The sequence below is a fragment of the Nomia melanderi genome, chromosome 3, assembly GCF_051020985.1.
Source record: "Nomia melanderi isolate GNS246 chromosome 3, iyNomMela1, whole genome shotgun sequence".
Classification (NCBI taxonomy): Eukaryota; Metazoa; Arthropoda; class Insecta; order Hymenoptera; family Halictidae; genus Nomia; species Nomia melanderi.
In genome coordinates, this window is record NC_135001.1 from 12,313,185 (window position 1) to 12,334,087 (window position 20,903).

General features: G+C 38.2%; 2 protein-coding genes across 51 annotated transcripts in view; one reads left to right on the top strand and one right to left on the bottom strand.

Annotated features, from left to right (window-relative positions):
* slo (calcium-activated potassium channel slo) overlaps positions 1 to 10,677 on the top strand; it is a 162,025-nt gene extending 151,348 nt beyond the window's left edge. For 38 of the 50 annotated variants that reach the window (XM_076366245.1, XM_076366243.1, XM_076366244.1 and 35 more), the window contains 7 exons: positions 280 to 463; positions 1,232 to 1,327; positions 1,401 to 1,537; positions 1,954 to 2,066; positions 2,157 to 2,318; positions 2,770 to 2,863; positions 3,614 to 10,677. In XM_076366245.1, the coding sequence (XP_076222360.1) occupies positions 280 to 463; positions 1,232 to 1,327; positions 1,401 to 1,537; positions 1,954 to 2,066; positions 2,157 to 2,318; positions 2,770 to 2,863; positions 3,614 to 3,694 (867 nt within the window). In that variant the 3' untranslated portion in view covers positions 3,695 to 10,677. The remainder of the gene's footprint in view (positions 1 to 279; positions 464 to 1,231; positions 1,328 to 1,400; positions 1,538 to 1,953; positions 2,067 to 2,156; positions 2,319 to 2,769; positions 2,864 to 3,613) is intronic. The other 12 variants (XM_076366290.1, XM_076366285.1, XM_076366283.1 and 9 more) reach the window with 2 other exon arrangements.
* Positions 10,678 to 11,236: 559 nt separating this feature from the next.
* Positions 11,237 to 15,193, bottom strand: LOC116428051 (uncharacterized). Its single transcript, XM_031979116.2, has 2 exons — positions 14,080 to 15,193; positions 11,237 to 13,586 (listed from the first exon to the last, which is right to left on the bottom strand). The coding sequence occupies exons 1-2, from the start codon at positions 14,928 to 14,930 to the stop codon at positions 13,178 to 13,180; spliced, it is 1,260 nt and encodes a 419-aa protein (XP_031834976.1). The 5' UTR covers positions 14,931 to 15,193; the 3' UTR covers positions 11,237 to 13,177.
* Between the last annotated feature and the right edge of the window lie 5,710 nt (positions 15,194 to 20,903).

The window sequence follows — 20,903 nt, forward strand, 5'->3', positions numbered from 1 at the left end:
CGAATTTTCAAAGTTTTATTCATATTATTCACATTATTCTACATTTTCAATTCATTCTCTCGTGAAGAGTAATCGGATTAATCACAAACGATGGCTTTATTAAGCAGGAGAACATAGAGGAAAAAGAAGATTCATCGTTTCATCATTTGCGATTGTTCGGATTACACCTTTGTTTGAATTTTATCACTAATTTGCTGGCATCCTGTGTAATTAGAACCTCCTTGAAGAGAGCTAGAAGCAACCGCATCCTGTATTGTGAATTACACATGGTTCTTACAGGGTTCACCATTAAGCAGAGCAGATTTACGTGCCGTGAACGTCAATCTGTGCGATATGTGTTGCATCCTGTCGGCTAAAGTGCCTAGCAATGATGACCCCACCCTCGCCGACAAGGAGGCTATCCTCGCGTCCCTTAATATCAAGGCTATGACCTTCGACGATACGATTGGAGTACTCAGCCAAGGTATAAGTATTGTTTGGCTATTCTTCGTGGAAAGGATATAGTGTGGAAGGCGATATAAGCGATAGCTATTGTTGGACATAACTTATTGCTATTGTAGAAGGCACACGCATAGTAGAAACTTTATGCGCTGATTCTATTATTTTTTCTTTCTATTCCATATAATTGTATTCTTATTATTTTTTATTTTAAGCTCAAACAAACAGGAAAACGCAAATGAAGAAACTTCAGGTTCAACTTTGTTTTCGGGTTATTAACAATTAAATATCCGCTAATAGCGCATGTCAAACGAGTAATTGCCGTATTTTAAATGTTAATAATTTGGAAATAAAGATGAAGCAGTAACTTTAGAGTTAGAAAATTTAGAAACTGTACAGTTCCCATGCTCCACCTTGTTCTTCCAGAAACGAAATGCTACGTCACTGTTTGTACAGGGTGGCAATAAAAGATTGTACTCTCTTGTCGTAGCGTGAAGTGATTGAAAGAAATGATGGAAAGATCCGGCCACTCAAACGATTAAGGATAGAGTGTATAAGAAAAGGGAATTTTGCAGCAGCTTCTTTACCTCGATCTCCATCAGTCCGAAGATGTAGAAACATGCTACGACAAGAAAATACAATCATTTATTTCCACTCGGTACAAGTGTTGAAACCACGCTATATCTCATCCGCCAAGAATAATCACGAAACTTCGAAATAGCGCACAATAGTTTCGCAGTTCCATGATCCATTGCGTATATACATATAATTACATGTTAAGTGGCAATTCCAGCAAATAATGAGCAAGGTACTTTAACTGCAGTTGGCAGCCCGATCGTTTTACAGCGACGAGGATCCGTTTACGGAGCAAACGTGCCAATGATAACAGGTACCCGGAGATTAATCGTACGCGACCGCAATGCGAGAACCTTTGATCTTTCGAATCTGTTTTCTTCTCATAGAACTTGTAAATGATAGCAACGTGCAGTTCCTTGACCAGGATGACGACGACGATCCGGACACGGAACTCTACCTCACCCAACCCTTCGCTTGCGGTACTGCCTTTGCCGTCAGTGTGTTAGATTCGTTAATGTCAACGGTTGGTAATTCAATAAAATTAATATAACGGAATATATTGATACCCGGTGCATAAAATCATGTTTCATCATTTTTATTTCATATAATTCTTTACAATTCTGTTAACGGACAACCTTCACAACTTTGGTGACTTTGAACTGAAACTTACAAATAATAATAACAGTTTAAATAATTATAATAAATAATAATAGTAATGGAATAATTTCATTATACGAATAACGAGATTTCAATCACTGCATATATAGTTCTTCTTCCTTCTAGTATTAAAGACCGATGCATAATTTAGCTTTCTATAGGAAACGTTTTTAGAAGTTAAAAAGTTCTCGACCGCAAAGGGTTAAAATATCAAATGATATAATAGTAGAATAATGTAAACCGAGATGTACTATAAAATTTTTCTTAATTTCTCTATTACAGACGTATTTTAACCAAAACGCGCTGACTTTGATCCGGTCGCTGATTACTGGTGGAGCAACGCCTGAATTAGAATTAATATTGGCTGAAGGAGCAGGTTTAAGAGGTGGTTACAGGTAAATTGCGTTGAATTGATTGTACATTAATATTTCTGCATAATTTATGTCATATTGATTCAAAACTGATCTGTATCCGTTACTTCTCAGTACGGCTGACAGCCTGGCCAACAGAGATCGATGTCGAGTTGGCCAAATCGCGTTATACGATGGCCCGTTGGCCCAATATGGCGAAGGAGGCAAGTACGGTGACCTCTTTGTCGCAGCATTAAAGTCGTATGGAATGCTGTGCATTGGTCTGTACAGGTACAGGTACCGGACTTTTTTCCTTCTCTCGATGGTATTTATTGGATTATACTCTGTACATGAAACATTGTACATTTATCTTGTTCTCTGAAAGATTTCTCATCTGGCTGCTGCGATTGTTACACCGCCGTTAATTATCTTTTACCGTGCCATTCTCGTATACTTACTATGTGATTTATGATTTTTTGCCGCATACTTTTACATTTTTCCGTTTTTGCATCATGAAAACTGAAACCGTCGACCGTAAGTTGCCTTCTTCATCCAACAAATACCTATCATTTTTTACGATTGTCTCTCTTTGTGTCATCTATTTGTTTAGTGCTTAGTTACTGTTGCCAGCGTTTAAGTTAGTTTTAGTTTAGTTCTAATCTTAACGTGGTGTGTTTAGTTACGAGTCGTCCATTTCAACGATACCGTTCGGTATTATACGTCTAATCGTTCCGTTCAAACTTTTTAGGTTTCGGGACACGAGCTCGTCGTGCGACGCTTCGTCGAAGCGATACGTCATCACAAATCCCCCGGATGATTTTACGTTATTACCAACAGACCAGGTAATTATATTTCAAATTGTTCGTCCAGGAAAACTTGCCAACATATTGAAAATATAACAGCAATCGTTCATTTCTCATTAATACTTCATGATTCACTCAATACGTTAACTTTATTCTCTGCAGCAGCCAGTCATCAGCTATACGTTTCTAGGAGGTCGCTATTCACGAATAAAATTGTATTACTATTATAAATAATTGCTTTTTTAATAATTATATAAGTTAATTGTTTCACTTAAACTTCAATTCTGAAGTAGATTTAGTCCTTTCGAAATGTATAGCAGTTAGAGCAGAATGAAGAAAAGTCTCGAAATATTAGTCTTGTATCTTTATTATTTAAAAACAATTTGCATTGCTTCATAAAGTTGTCATTTCGTTTTCAATTTAATAGAAGCAAATGAATTTCTGTTTCGATATTAAAGTATGAGTTAAGTTCAATACTTGCACTCTGAATCGCAGAATTCAGTATATCGAGTCATCTCATGAACAATACGTTTGTTTTATATTTCTTTCATTTTTAAAGATTAAATTAAACGAAACTTTCTTTAATGTAATTATAATGTATAGTTATATAATGTATAGTTAATTATATGTAGATAACGAAGAAGAACATATTCTAGATTAGGAAACGGTTACGTTTATCCTAATTTCTAAAAATAAAGAAACATACGAGTACCGCATTTATTTGTGGGTTGACCAAATAAAGTTCATACGAATGATGATCCTGGTATAACAATTTTCTTTGATTTACAGGTTTTCGTGCTAATGCAGTTCGATCCGGGTCTCGAATACAAGCCAAGCAGAGGTGCTAGAGGAAAGGACGACGCCTCCTGACTGTTGTTGTGTAGCGCCCTCACCGATGGACCTTATTCCTACATCTAATCGTACAAAGGAAGCCATCATCATGCCGTCCGTCATCCCTACGGATCCATTTAATCTTCGTTGGCTGGCATTTTGGTACGACATCGCGTGTCCTCAACGAATTATCGCAAACCCCGTCCATAGAGCAACTCATCGACACGTCCGTTTTTTCCGCTGGCCACGCACCGCCAGCTATGTTTTCCTCGACACACTCGCAGCCGGATCAGTTTCCCTTTATAGTGTCCGCAGTAAAATTCTTCGTTCCTCGTTACATCATCGCTGCGTGATTCATTTTTTTACACCGTGACCGAACATTTTTACGTTGAGACGTGGTCGTAGCAAAGACGAGGCAAAACATCGTAACGAACATCGGATTCAAATAAAGAGGAAAGAAGAGACATAGAGAGGTGATGAAGATCTGCCAATGGAAAAGGAAAGAACTTGAACAAGGGAAAAAAGAAGAGGGTGAAGAGAATGAGAGCAGAAGGAGAAAGAAGAGGATGGAAGAGAAGAAGAAGAAGAAGAAGAAGAAGAAGAAGAAGATGAAGAAGAAGAAGAAGTAGAACAAGAAGAAAAGAAAGAAGAGCAAGAAGAAGAAGAAGCGAAGGGAAACGGGAAGCGGCATGGTGAAATATGGTCCGAGGGTAGCTACACGTTACACTCTCTAAATCTTCGTAAGATACAAAGATATATCGTCTTCCACGGAAGGCAATATATGGACTGAACGGCTTACCGTGATGAGTATAACAAAAAAACTGTGTGATTAAATCCCCCTCCCCATCCCTTCAGAATAAAGTACAGAGAAGACGAGAAATATATACCTAAAGAAAAAAAAACAAAATGCGAAGCAAGCAGCTTAACTTTACACGCTTGAGAACATCTTCAAGGCTGATCGCTGAGGAATTGTAATCGCCTTCGCGACTTAACGTATACCATCGCTGTAGCTCATTCAGGATATGTAAATAGGTGCAGAAGAGATGAATATATTGTCGTTCTACAGTACACTGTAAAAAGAAGAACAAAAAAATATGAAGAAACAGAAGAAGGAGAAGATGAAGAAGGAGCGTGAAGAGGAGGAAGGAGAACGGAGGGAGAAACGGAAGAGATAAGAGAAACTTTATCGAGATCAACTTCATCGAGACATTTTTGTCCTTAAACATAAACAAACAAAAAAAAACATCGTTCACTTCGCGGGACAGAATCGTGTGTTCGTCTCTCATATCGTGATTTTGTACCTTGCCTTGTCTGCAAAAGTACGTATGCATATATATACATGTATATGTATACATGCATATGCAGGGTGGCCCGTGAAATATCGGCGGACTGCGCTTCTTAACTACAAAGCGGGACAAATTGGTGAGAGATAATTACATAAAATTTCATACAATTTGTGTAACTTGCTGTTTTACCTTTTGCCATTCATTCTTTTCGAGAAAAAATTGTCTCTTTTGGACAAACTACTAAATACAAGCAAAAAATGCCAGAGAATGCTATATTTAAATGTTTTCTATGTCAAGTCTACTGTTACGTACGTTCAAATGTTCCTTGTGCTTTTTGAATTTCAACCGTTTGGTAATTCAACAAGACTGGTTAGTTATTGAACACGACGACGTGTGCGTTTCTGATAAAGTTATTAAGTGACGATATAATATGTCTTTAATTTAACATTATTAACATAATGATATTACCTTGATAGGTTATATTAGATTGTATTCGACATTAGATATAATATTACTAAAATAATAATAAAAAATACCGGTATCCTCAGGTCGAATGGAGGAGAAAACGAACAAAAACGAGGAATCGTATTCGATAATAGAAACTGTGAAACAATTTTCGCAAACGAAGTTGTGAAATTTCAAATTCCCGCCTGAGAAGTCCCGATCGCGCGGTTCGTTCTCAGAACACGGGCCACCTTGTGCACATAGTTTTAGAACGGATCACATGTAAAACGATGTGCCGAGACGTAAATAATAGGAGTGCGTGTGAACGGGAGTGCGGGGCTACGTGTAAACCTTTACCTCGTGTCTTGTGTTGCGGCTAAGGACGAAAAAATCTCAATCAAGCACTTTGTACAGGTTCTATACATAAACGTATATATATGTATTTATACAGAACACATGTATATATATTTATATATATATACATGATTACAAACAAAAAAAAAATGAAGAAACCACCCTTTTCCACACGATTTTAATTATAAATCGAACTATATATCGGTATATATATATATAAAAAAATTATAGGTATATATGCACGTATGTGTGTATACATAGACACTCTCTCTTTTATATATTTTTGTGAAACTCACGTATGTGTGTATACGAATGTACATATATACATACATTCATATACGTATGCAGATATGTATGTGTGCATGTATATCGGACATGTATATGTATACATACATGTATGTATATATACATATAAGAATGAATGGTGAACAAAATATACATACTTAAGAGAAAATACACAGATACACCTATACACAAATACCTCCTTGCTGCCTCCCCCCTTTTGTCTTTCTCCCACTGCCCCCCCTCCCTCACGCTCTCACTCACTCTCTCTCTCTCTCTCTCTCTCTCTCTCTCTGTATCTTTACCTCTATCTTTCTCTCTGTATTTGCCTCTCCCCTTTTTCATTTTCTATCTATCTCACCCATTTTTCTTTCTATCTCTCTACTTTTCTTTCTTTTTCACTCTATTTTCCCCTAAATTTCTTTACCTTTCTATTCTTCCTTCCCTCTTTCTTACTTTTCTCCCTCTTCTAACCCCCAGAAACCACTTTCCCATGCATCACGCACGCGCGTGCGTGCGTTCAGACACGAGTCAGAAATACGCACACGTAAAGAAAACGAGACAAAATCATACACTTACGAGACATGCCGGCAGTACGCGCAACAGCGTCCCCGGTGATCCTTGCCGTCGAAAATAAATTAATTGATTCATTCATTCATGCCGCGGCGAGTGCATGCCATACATAGGAATAAAAAGGGATAAAAACGGGCAAGGATCACCGGCAGTAGCGGCCGATGTGAACACGGACGCGCATGCTTCGTCCACGCGAAGAACGAACCACGGTCCATAACGACACAGAATTTGAAAAACGAATGAGAAAGATAACCGCAGGCACACGAGCGCGAAACGATCGCAACAACCAAACAAACTAACCTACAAACAACATTAACAGCAACAACAGTAATAATAGAGTAAAAGTAAAAAGAGACGTGGGTGGAAAAGGGTAGCGGGAAAAGGGGGGAGGGAGGGGGTAAGGTAAGGGTGTAGTAAATGAAGGAAAGATGGAGTGGCGTGTAGCCGAACGACACTAATAGCACGGAGAGAACGACAGTGTGGTTTCTAAAAGTGCGTTGAACGAGAACGAGGGCGAAGTGGAACCCAGAGGAAAATGGAAGAAGATGTAAGAGCGAACAAACGCGTGACCACCGCACACATCGGTACACATCGAAAACGTCGATCCAGCAGCACCACAGCCCCCGGTCCTTGTCGTAAGTTAATTCTCGGCTGAATGGAGAAACGTTCTGATGAACGGTGGAGACGCAAAGCGAAGAAACGAAAATGAAAGAAATGTAAAACGTATCGAAATCGAACACGAATTTAAAAACTGGAGAAACAAGAGAAACGCGCGTAAGAAAGGAACAAAAAAAAATAAAACGTAGCTGTGGTAGACGCTGCCGTGTATCGCGACTACGAGTCGCCGCCGCCGCCGCCGCCGCCACCCGCCGTTGCTGCTGTTTACAATATTCATGTGCACTAATTCACTGCCACTGCAGTTCGTGTTTTATCGTTGTATATAAACGTTTCTATGTACGGGGCTCGATCGAAAAGGGGCGAGTTGCAAAAAAAAAAACCAAAAAAGAAAAGTAAAGAGGAGGGCTCTTGTCACGCGCGAGGAGGAGGCGCAGCGTCAGCCGCACAAGAACAAACAAACAAACAAACAAGAACGGTGAAAAAAAGACAAAAAGAAAAGAGAAAAAGCTGACACGTCGATCTCGTGATTCCGTTTTCTCCGTTCACCTCGAACCGTGTTCTCTCTTTCTTTCTCTCTTTTTTTCTTTGTTTCTTTTCTCCTTTCGTTCACCGAGGGCGTGTTCGATCGCCGACCGCGCGAGTATGCGTATAACCCCCAAAAGCACGACTGATTTCTTCTCCGTTCGTTCGTTGTTTCCGATCGTTTTCGTCTCGGCAACGGATGACAGAAAAGGCGACAACAACGCGTCCCTTCCTTACCGACTGCGACCGCGTAATTTTGGGACGGTTCAGGCGATTGAGAAACACTGGCGCGCGGTCCACGGGCTCAGTTCTGAACCTCGACGCTCCGCCAGACCCGAATTCGTTGAAATTACCCGCGTGATTCGCGTGGCCGCGCACGTATTGCGAGTTTTATAATTACAGACTGATTCTAAATCGCGATTAAACCGTGACCGATTGTAAGATAGCCGACGACGAGCGTTGATCCTCGTCGCTAGGAACATACAGTAACTTTTTCATACATTTTGCGGCGAGCTGAAGGGGTCCCTTTAATTGCGCACCTTATAATAGCGAGAGAAAGTTTTCCTTGTTACCATTGGTCGTTTATTGTTAGTACATCTGCGATGTTCGTTGACAAAAAAGAAAAGACAAAAAAACAAATTAAGTAACGTGTGATCTTGTATGTTTATAGTATCGCTGGGTTCCTTTTCAAAATAAGCATCATCAGGCATAGAGATATAACCAGGAAATTAACAAACTCGAGATTCCTTTTATACGAGATTGTAATTCGTCAAATTAGAAATATTTATTTGAAATGCTGTATTAACGTATTCACTTCGGAAGATGTATATATATGATACATACATAGTTTAGGTTTTTGCTTTTGCGGCATGTGCGTGTTCGCACCGACTGTTTTATACGTTATATTTCTTTTCGGATATAACTTTTTCTGTGAAAATCGAGTAAGAGTATATAAATATCCGCTACATCGGAGGGAAAATACACCTTTGCCACCTGTTACGTTTTGACTAACGAGAAGTGAACATAGCTTTTGAAAGACACCTAACAGTGAATAGCTGCGTGTTGTGCACATTTGCGTATGCAACACATGTGTATATAGAATAATTTTACAGGTTGTCTAAATGTTAAGTCAATTATGTTGGATTATGTACAAGTTTACAATGATTATAAACGAGAGATGTTTTTCCACTTGCGAGTTTAGGTGATCGTTCGTTCTGTTCATTTTGTCGAGAAAGTTTTTAGCATCGTACCACAACGTGTTTATTTCAGATCTGCAGAATCAAATAAATATTTCGAACTTATTTTCATTCGCTGCACGTATTGAACGGCGGTTTAATACCGACAAACGAATACGTGAGAACGTTTCTTTTCCTCTTTATCTAGCATTGCTGAATTACAGCAGCGAGGTCAAGTCGCGTTAGAATTGAAAAATCGGGAAAAAAGCAGACACCGTCGAAGCGAGCGGTGATGGAAATTGAGAATCATTTAAAAAATTCACGTGTACATTTCGTTGCTAACGATTGAATTCTTCGTTTCATTTCTTTTCTGTTAGCGGACGATCGTTCGCATCCATCTTCGAGAAATCCGATATGGCTGAACGAATGAAACACCTCATTACGCATCACGCGGACAAACAATTCATCCTCATTGTTTACTGACGTTCTTCACTGTATAAATTTAATGGTCAATCGAAGAATTTCGTAAAATTTTTCAAAAAATAATTCAACAGTTATCAATCCTCTAGAAAATTCGATTTCTCGAGATGAGAGCGAGGTAACGCGAGACGGAACAACTCGCGAAGCTTTCCGTCGGCGAAACGAAAAAAGAATCACGACACGAATTTCATTTAGTAGTCTGTTTGTGTCAGAGTATCGAACTCGCCTTGCCGCGATCTGCCAAACACAAGAAGAGAAGCGTTGCACATTCAATTTTCAGGAGATGATCGGCCAACCGGCCGAAAAAAGAGAAATCGGAAAAAAAAGAAAAAAGAAATCGAAAAATTCGTCGGAGCCTTGCGTAGAATTTTCAGATGATCGGTCGAGACTCGCGTCGAGCGGGACGAGATATAAAACTTTACTTCGTGGCGAAAAAAGCCGGACCGAAAATGGAAAAAGCAAAAGAAGGCGTGAATGTTCCTAAAAAAAAAATTTCGATAATGTTTCCCCATTGTTGCCGTCTTTTTTCGTTTCTCTTCCTCGAGACTTGTACAACAACCATGTGTAGATATGTGTTTTACTGTACTTCGTTTGATACATGATTTCACGCTCTGGATAGAAAACTCGTGCCTAGCTGTTCGCGAGATAACAAATTGTTCATAGACACTCCCCCGCCCCTCCCCAAACACACATAAACACGCGCGCGCGCGCGCACACACACACACACAACACACTTTCTGACATGCTCTTATACTCTCTCTCACCTACTCTGACATACTCTCACACTCTCTTATCCACTCTCTCACTCAATCTTTCACTCTATCTCTGACTTTCTCTCTTTCTCCCTCTGTCTCTATCCTTAATAATTAAATCATGCACCGTTTCGATCGATATCATCTCACCCCGTAATCGTATATTCGCGCGTCGCACGAATTACACGTGACGCATTTGTGTGTATGTGGAACGTGTGTATCTAAAACGAAGTATATATATACATATATATACATATATACATATATATATGTATAAAACGATGATGAAACCTACAGGACAAAAAACGGCAAAAAAGAGAAACCCGACAAACATACAAATGAAACAAAACAAAACGGAGAAAATGACAGAACAAAAAAAAACAAAAAAAACAAGCAAACAAAATCGAAACGAAAAAAACACCGAGGATAATTCGAAATATATATGTATATATATACTTATATGTATATATATATATATGCGAATTATAAAACTGTATAAAGAGAACAAAAAAAAGAAAAAAAAAAGAAAGAGAAAAGAGATAAATGAAATTAAGGCGCGCTGAGCGTACGCCACCTTCGATGCCTCATTGACCTCATCTAATGCTTTTTTATCTGTACATTTACAATTTGTGTACCAATGAGGAACGTTGTTTAATCATGTTGTTGATGTTATTGTTAAAGAATGAGATTCAATATTGTACATAACTATATATTCATTATAATTGATGATATAAATAATTATATACATAAAACTAAATACCAGAGCCCCCTTATGCCTCACACTTCAACGAGCGGAATTCACGTCATTTTTTAATAAAAAAGAGGTACTTTATAAACATTGGTCTGACGAGGATGATACTGGCAGCATGGAAACTCGCAAGTACGATGTCCTACGTCGTTCTCGTACGATTTGCATCCTTCTCACGACACTGTCCTTGCCATCTTCCACGCTGGCGGAATACTTCGCATCCTCGAGATTTTCAATTTGTTCTTATTATCACCGCGATTGCAGTAATTACTGCTATTACCTCTTCGAATTCCCACTCTTCCATTGTAACATAAGACAAGGGTAAGTATAATAAACTGTTTAGCAGCTTACAGATAATTTAAACCTAGTTTATTAGAAAATTAAATAACAATAAATCAACGACCTATCGGGTTAATTATTCTTTTAAGGTTATTTCGTTTGTATTAAATTTTTTCGTCTAAATCAATTTTATAGATTCCTATACGCTGATAATCGACGAGCATTTATTGGACCGTTTATTTTGAAAGTAGTGTAAGTCCATTTTTGAAAAAATGAAATATCACGTAATTCATGCCTAATTTAATGTAAATTTTTTATGTATAACTAGTTCGTGTTTAATTTCTTAAAAAATTCCCATGTTTTGTACAATTTAAAATTGGTCGGTAAATGAAATTGCATAATCGTCGATTATGAAAGTGGTGTAAGTCCAATTGACAGAGGTAGGTGGCTCAGCAGATTATTATAATTATTATGATGTAATAACACAATGTAGAAAACATGATAAATTCATTTTACATGAAACGAAACGAGAGAATTTCGTTTCAATAAAAAATCTCCAAAATGCAATTAAAAAACAGATAAGAAAAAACACTAATGAAGAACAGGTGAATTGGTTGCAAATATGTTGGATGATGTTTCTCAAAAGGGCACCATACACTATTTTCTATAAAGAAGACCGGTAAAATTTGAAAAAATCGCCCTGGTGCCTTTGTACCAAGATGCCAGGCCTATTACTTATGAAAAATATAAAGACATCAAGCAGTTATTACCTTATATACCTCCGGTGCATCGTGCATATTTCGAAACACTACCACATGCAGAGCATAAGTAAATACTATCGATATCTTATAATTTTAACAATGTAATTAGCGTCTAAAATTAAAAATACTACTTCTGTTTTATCTCCTGTCATTATTTATAAAACAAATTGGATTAATATGAAGTATATTTTAAGTTATATTTGATTTTTCAAAATTGAAATTAAACGATTTTTATAATTGTCTAATTTTGAAAGTGGTGTAAGTCCAGTTGCAGCCCGTAAGTATACATCAGTTTAATAAAATATGCCTAAAACAAATTTATATAACCAAATTACATATTGATAAAACAGTAGAAACATTGCCAGACTTCATATAATTTGCCTAAATTTTTTAATTAACAGATATGTTAACCTTTAATTTTCTCGAAACAAGAGAAAATGGACCTACACCACTTTCAAAATAAATGGTCCAATTCTTGTAATTAACTAATTTCTTTCTTAATGTTGTTTCCATTGATGAATTGAACTTGTTAAAAATCAGTGAAGGTGTTCTTCGATCGATCGATTCAACTTAATTAAAATTCGACGTGATTATATAATATATAGCGACAATCATACTGCAGATTTTTATTCAAATTCACAGCTTCACAGCAAAAGATCTTCAAAATTGAAGTGCAACAATATTTCATTTTCTGTGCTAATGATTTCAATAGATGAAAAATCTGCAATATAATGATGATTAATCGGCGATCTTCAATCGTGATCAACCAAAAATTCTTTAGTAGGTAGACTTCTAATGATCAACATATTTCCAGCAGTGTTAATCAGCAATTAAAGAAAAACATAATTCTCTAGTGTATCAGAAATGCAATATTCCAAAGAAGATCAATATCTACACTTTCTCAAATCGTTTAGTTGAACGTCGAAAGTACTATAAATGCATGAAATCCGTACACTACTCAATATTCAACACACAATACTCCGCAGTTAGCATTGAACAGACAACTGGGGTACGTTCACGTAACAAAGAGAATTCTAAATTGCTTCTTGACTGCTAGAAACCGATCGATTAATCTTATTGATTGTGTTCTTCATATTGTATATCTGAGACTATCCCGACTACTTCTCGGCAGTGACGGCGGCTCACTTTCCAAGTCAGCAACCGTTATTGGTGGAACGTAATTCTGTTACCTATCCTGGAACGAAGACCTAATGTTGTATCGATTCAACCTGCTTGCCGGGACCTTCTTTAGCCGGCTACGCGATCATGTAATTCTAATAGACTGTCCACCAGCCTATCTTTGTATTGCGGCACATCCCTCATCTGCTCGCAAATCAGCGGGGTTCTGTCCACGTAGAGAACGCTTTCCAACAGTTCCGGTTCGCGGCTGAAATACTTGCTAGCCGCGGAGGGTTCCAACAGCATGATGGGGATGTTCAAGACACCGTGAGTGATGCACATAACTCGCAAATCATTGATGGACTCCATGAACTCTTCCCAGGGCAGTACGGTGGAAATGTCCAGATTAGCTTCTTTTAGAGTGACCGCCATTGTTTCGTGATAAGTTTTAAACAACTCTTCGCCGTGTTTTTCGCGAAGCTCTCGAGTCGTGGTGAATTGGAGGAAGCAAAGCACATCGTGCGCTGGAGGGTTGTATCTGAAAGTTGAAGAAGTTTACTAAGATTTAATTTTGTTTCAATATTCATTTGGTATTAGGTATGCCCTAGTTAGTTAAAGTGCAACACACATTTTCAGTATAGAAGAAAATGTATACTCTTTGTTTTTCGTTTAGAAAATGTGCTACTATCAAAAAAGATGGTAGATTTATGAAAACAAGTAAAGATTCGTTTATCTTAAATGAAATAACGATATTTTATGTACCTTCACTCTTTGTGAGTTGAGAAACACATTCAACCATGAGTTAAATTCTAAATAAAACAGAAATGTTACTAAAATTTTTACTTCATTGTATTCACACGTTCTTGTTTCCGCAATACAAGGGGAATATTTAATTTTATTCTGTTATTACCTAAAAGCGATTTTGTGCATTACGTTCCATATCAAATCGACAATTGTTACTTATATTCCATTCGGAAAGATGTGATTCCTGTTACTGTTCAAATTCTATTTGTCGTCAATTCGTGCCTTACCTGGCGAGCTGAAAATCGATGAGGCAACATTCCACGGGTTTCTCCTCCGCATCGTACTTGAACAAAATGTTGTTCGCCCACAGGTCCCCGTGACAGAGTACGTTCTTGTGTTTCGTGGAGGGCAGCAATTTGCCGGCGTGGTCGGCGCACAGATCAATCATCTTCGATTTAAACGCGATCCTCTGATCCTCGTCCAGCTCCGTCATTAGTTCGATCACCGAAACGGTGCCCTTCACGGCCGCGTCGAACATCGCCTTCGCGCGGCCCTCCTTAAGAGGCCAAAGCGTCTCCTGCATACAATGAGAGAACTCGTCGTGCAAGTTCTTCTGGTACACTTCCTCGAATATCAGAGACTTCGCGTGGAATTTGGCCAGGGTCTTCATCAAGATCTTGCAGTGCTCGAAATCGAACGGTTTTAATTTGTCGGTCATCTCGTAGCCGCTGTGGACCATGTCCTCTAGCACGATCACGTCGTTCTCCAACCCGAGGAAACACTCCGGGATGCATCTCTCCTCCAGCGGGTCCAGCATTTCTGGGAAAACCGTAGTGTACAAAGCTACCTCTTTTTTGAAGCTGCCGTACTCGCACATGAAGTCGTATTGAGGGCTGGACAACGGCGGCGGCAGCTTCGTGAAGAAGTTAATGCTCCTGGTCTCGAGGGGCGATTGCGGGCATGCCACTGTAGCCTTCAACGTGAAATACTGGCCCATGAAGCCGTTCACCTCATCTATCGGTACCATCTCGTACGTGATAAGCGAGAAGTCCTCCATCGACTCTTTGTGCAGCTTCTTCCGGATTATCTCGAAGCATTCCTCGTCCTTCAGTATCTGTTCCGTACTGGCATTACGCATCTTACCGACTTTCAGTTAGCAATTCCAAAATTTCTTACAAATATGTAACCGCGTTTGCGGATCTTGTTGAAAGGTTTTAGTATTTCTTGATCCTCGGAAGAATTAAGTCTTCTGTGACAATCGCGATCAGTTCTTTGATTTTAGAGGTTTTATGTTTTACGTAAAAATGGTTGAACATTACTTATTGGGGGATCCCCTTTTCGTATAGCCTGACGCTTCGAAAGATATCTGGTCGGGATGTAGGTCCGTTCAAGATCAAGATACCTTTATATATTGGTGAAGAGTCGCGAGTCACGTGTACGTTACGTTAATAATGGCGCATACTCGTGTGTCGCTATTTTCTTCTTTATTGGCTCTGATTGAGGCTAATATTAGACACGTTATATCAAGCACTCGTCCTGCATAAATGGATCTGATGGCACCTTATTGACACTACTCGTGTGGATCGATAGAGGCCACATGCAGCCGCGGGACGGGGATCCGTGTGTTAATGTGCAATGTTAAGACGCTCTGATGAGCCGGTATGGACGGTATTCGTTCCGATTATTAGACAGATATGACTGACCGACGTGCTCGCGAGCTTCACCGTGACGTCGCGAGACGGTCACGTTCCACACGTGATGACGATCAAACACTCTTAGCTTGGCGCTCCTTAAATCGGTCACGCAAAGTGATCTGGGAAATTTGATTCGTCGTCGGGTTAAACGAAATTCAGATTGAATGAACAGCAAATGGTAATGAATAAAGTCTAATGATCTGACCACCATTGTGTGTTATAATAGTATCGTTTATTTTTCAATTTGTTTCCTTTCTTATATTGCATTAGTGACTGGCAGACGTTTATGTTTATATCATTTGTAGAAGTAAATGTTACAGTGAGTTCCGTTTTCATTATGGGAAAGAAGGGTCTTCAGTGTTGAAGAGTTGAAGTAAAGAGTCTGATATTTTTGGTACTTATCTTCATAAACAGGTTTAGCAATATTTTATTCGAACAGCATAGGGTGTTGATGAATATTTCACAGAAGCTCAATCACAAATTAAATTTATTCTTTTTTTTAAGGAACAAAATGAACATAAGCCAATTTTATTTCTCTCCTGGGCCAGATATAGACTTTGGTATTCAAGTTTCGTTGAAGGAAAAGTGGAAATTAGTCTGGATAGGTGTCAGAGCCTCGAGGACCCACCAACCTCACAATGATTAAATTCTAGGTTCAAGGTCCCATCGGTTAAAGCCTTCAGCTAGACAATCATTGTAGCATAATCTAATAGTGGAGTCACTGAACTGATTGTTGATAAGACATGAATTGAATACGTAATCCATTGCGATGCGACGCAGTTAATAAACGTTATGTATCGTTGATGTAAGATAAGATTCAGAAAACCGCAATGTAATCCTGTTAATTGAACTATCGCTCGAGTGCTTCCTCAATGTAAAAGCCAGCAATCTTCTGCTTGACATTGCTAGTTAGTCTTAGTTAAATTCAGCTGCACCCTTTATTCCATTAACCATCGACGCGTGTGTTTATTAATCCGACCTTTTCCTTTTAAAAGAAGGACAAATATTTTGCACTAATGTAAGATACTTGGAATCTGCTAATTTGAGTGTAAGTGCAGAAATTGATTCGCTTGGTAAAGAACACTAAAAAAATATAAAAATATGCTTCGAGATATTCCGTTTTTGGAAATATTAAGTTTCGAACTATGCGAAGCATTTTCATTAAATTAATTTGTATTCATCATTATCTATATATTAAAAACAAATTTCCTGACTCGTCTGACTAGGTTAATGAACAGAAACACCAGTGAAACATGAGCAAAGGACACAAAGAATGTTTCAAGTCGCACCGCAATGACACGGTACTTGGAATGTACTCCACTTTTCTATCTACGAGAGTTAATGATGAAAATTGTCCGATTTTGAAACTGGCTATCAATACAAATTTATTCCCGAAATATACGCACGTTTATTTATTTGAATTAAATAAATGGTAATAGAACATCGATTTTGGTGAATATTAAATTAAGTTTCTCGTAAATCGATGTACACTGCAGGGCGGTGGTGCTCGCACCACCGTCTTTGCGGCGGGAACCTTTGCTGAGATCCTACTTCATTGTAATCTGTCCCACATTTTTTTCTCTGAGGGCAGAGCACAGGGAAGTTAATGGGATCTTGGCACTGGCAATAAGCCATCCTCTGATCCGTAGATGAGGGAACATCGTAACTCGGCAATGTGGTCTGATCGCGAATTGCTCAACGTCACCCTCACTTTGCCCCTTTTTAATCAGAGACATCTTCCCTGATTTCTCACATTGTCGAATCAAGAACATCTTTCTTGATTCACCCCCTTTGCAACTTGGTCCGATAATTGCTGGGCATACTGCGGCCCATGTATAGTTTTATAAAGCTAAACTAAGTTATAATTAAGCTTATATCCCCTCATTTTGCTCTTGTTGAACCAGAGACTTCCTCCCTGATTCGTCTCATACACGAATCAAGGACTTCTTCCTTGATTCACTGCCTATACTGCGATGACTGTATAATATAAGTTATGCGTTGCAGCTAAACTAAGTTAGATTTAAGTTTGCGAAAGAAGACGTCGATCGTTCGTCGTGGGATACTTCATCGTTTCAAGCTCAAGAAAGGAAAGAGTCGCTGTGGAACACTTCATTTCAGGATCAAGATAAAAAATAGCCGCCGAGGGATTAGTATAATATTTAATGCGATAGGAATAAGTGTGTTAAAAATAAGATTTAAAATTAGAAAGGGAGGTGGATGGAATTTGAATTTGAATCTCTCTGGGTTTCATTCGCACCAACCTCCACATGGTGAGACCTGGAAACTAGCATTATCGCCGATAAAGTAATTCCTATCGAGGACCGTGCTAGGCTAATCAGCTGCGAAATTGTATGATGCATATTATAGTAAGCCGAGTAGTTATTCTTTAGCTTGATTTATCTCCTTTTTAATCAAAGACTCCTTCTCCAATTTCTCTCATTTTAGAGAATCAAGGACTTCTTTCTTGATTCATTCCTTTTCTTCGACCTTCGCAACGTCTCCACATATAGTTTAAGATAAAATTAAGTCTCTTTTAAGTTAGCCTTAAGCTAAACGAAAAAGCATGGGTCATCCGCCGTGGGAAATTTCTTCATCATTCTAGTATAGCATATAATCTTTCCAATACAACAAATAATTCTTACTAATAATTAATGATTCTGATCCAAAAAATTTGCATTTTTGACTGCTAGTGCCATCGGCTGCGAAACGCTCGAATAGAGAAATGTTACCGACGTGGGAGTTTACGCGGATTGACTATGGCGCCAGCCATGGTAAAATCGTCGAACTATTAAACGGCAAAGTTTATCGTTTCAAACACGAAGTTCCTACTGTGGATACTATAGATTTCTAGTTCTCTTTTTCTTTTCATTTTCTTTTTCTTACCTAGCCTTAAGAACGTCATGTTTTAGATTTGTAATTATATATTCAACTGTTCTATCTATAATTCCTAGCATAAGGCTAACAAATGTAAGTAAATGTAAGTAAATAAATGTAAGTAAAAATGGTATTCTTCCTTTTCGACTATATTTCTTAAATTGTATTCATTTACTAATCGAATAAGACAGTTTCTGTTTCAGTTCCTTTAGCTTATCCTACTCATTTATTTCAGCTCTAATTCTAATCTATCTCTACTTTAATTTTAAACTAATGTCATTTTATCATCGACACATTATCAATGTATGCTTAATACAATTTTTATTTGTTTCAGCTCTAATTGTAATCTACTTTTAATATAATTTCAGTCGAATCTTAATCTAATTTCACTTTCACATTGACACATTATTCATTTATTCAGAATACACTTTTCATTTAGTGTTACTACAGTTCATTTACAATTCCCTCGAAACCATTTTACAAATGTATATTCTAATTCAGAATAGACTCAAGAAAGAAGACAGCCGAGGTATTAGTATTATTAAGAGCGTTAAATATAAGTGCGTTAACAATAAATGCGATAAAAATAAGTGCGTTAGAGATAAAATTTAGAATTAAAAACGGAGGTCGATGGAATTGAATTTCCATCCACCTCCCAGGGTCTCCTCGCAGCAACCTCCACGTGGTGGGCCTGGAAACTAGCAGCATCGCCGATAGAGTAATTCCTATCGAGGATGGTGCTAGGCCAATGGCTGCGAAATTGTGTAAAATATGCCGAGTATATTAAAAATATTCGAATATAATCGATTCGAAAGATCATGATAGACGCACCGCAGGACGGTGGTTCTCGCGATATCCAATTACAAGTGAACAATAATTAAATTATTCCCCTTTTTGTTCAATTGTGTTTGAATTTCTGTCAATCGTTATTCTATTCTTATTATTTGCCTGATGGAATGTCACGTTGCAACTTTCAATGCAACGAATAACGAATGTGGCGCCCAATTCACACATTTCTCCGACGCCCCATTCACTGCGCGTCTCTCAGCGCGTACTCGAACGCCGTTCATGTCGCCCAGATAACAAATTGTCCCTAGGGACCTCGTTTGACGCGCTTTTAGGTATGCCATCTTCTTTGCTTTCGTCTTCCGAAAAGATAGACTTTATCTCGCTCCATTCGGCTGTTGTTCCTGACAAGGACTGCACGTGTTATCGCATCCTCGCAAATCCTTCAGGCAGCCGGAGAATCTCTACATCTGAGATTCGCGTCTACCGCGTCGCGTTCTTTTCTACGCACTCGTGCTGGATATAAACCAAGGGTGCCTAAGTCGATGCCCACGGGCACTCTAGTGTGAAAAGTTACCCTCCCTATACCTATTTATTTTCAACCTTTTGCGGACAAAGATTCTTGAAAGTATACAAAACCTTTTGCAGATTTTGCTAAACACTGAATGCTTAAATCATAGAGCATAAGAAAACTGTGTACTGATTTTTTGCTATTCGAATAGTTAAATCATTTGTTCGCAACTTGGTATTTCAAACATGGAAGTTTAATCTCAGCAAAATGCCGACATTCGCCCGCGAAGGGTTAACTGTTGTATTGAACACTACATAGAACTATTAACATAGCAGTCTTAGGCAGCTCCTTGAGTAAAGATAGTGGGGGAACATTGTTTTCGAGTTACTAGCATTAAGGGACATAAGTTAGACACCTCTGGTATAAACCGTTCGTCTCTATGAATGTTACCGCATAGTGCTTAACGCGTTAAGCGCCATGTCAATCAGCGATGACTGACGCTTCTAAATTACTTGAAAACAATTATAACAGGCAAGGTAACCGATGTCGAATGAAAATGTTTAATAATGTAACTAAGTTAATAATAGTGTAATGCAAGGATTGTAACGCCAAATAACTAATAGTTCTTCCTGCTTGTCTTTGCTGCAAAAGAATAACTCTACGAAAAAGCGGTTAAGATTTCCATGGCGCTTAACGTATTAAACATGTTTTGCGTAATGAACTTATTGTATCACCACACTGCGTTTCTCACTCCCACACGTGGCCCGTCCATATCGCATGCGTGCGAACTCTTCCCAGTAGGACAAGAATTTGTGTTATCGACAACACTATATTGATTATTATTTAAAATTTTTATATGTTTGATTCTCATTTCTATCACTTATAGCGCTGTCATGCAAAACCAGTCTTAGTCGATATAACAGGACGTGATATAAAAATGGTAAGAACGTGTGACTAAATTTTACATTGCATATTATGTCTATCCTATACCTCGTCTGACATTAAGTGTCACTTTGATTTTGTCTGAAACTTTTTCACAATTTTCACAATTCTGGTTCATGCCACTTAATACCGTCAAATGGTGAGATACACTTGATGCCCGAGCAAAAGTATAACAAGTGATAAAACCGCATCTTTATTTCAATTGTCTTAATAAATTACACTAATTTTTGGCAGAACATTATATTTTCTATTAATACCCTTAGTTCCCAGAGAACGGTTGTCATCCAAATAATAACTTAACCCA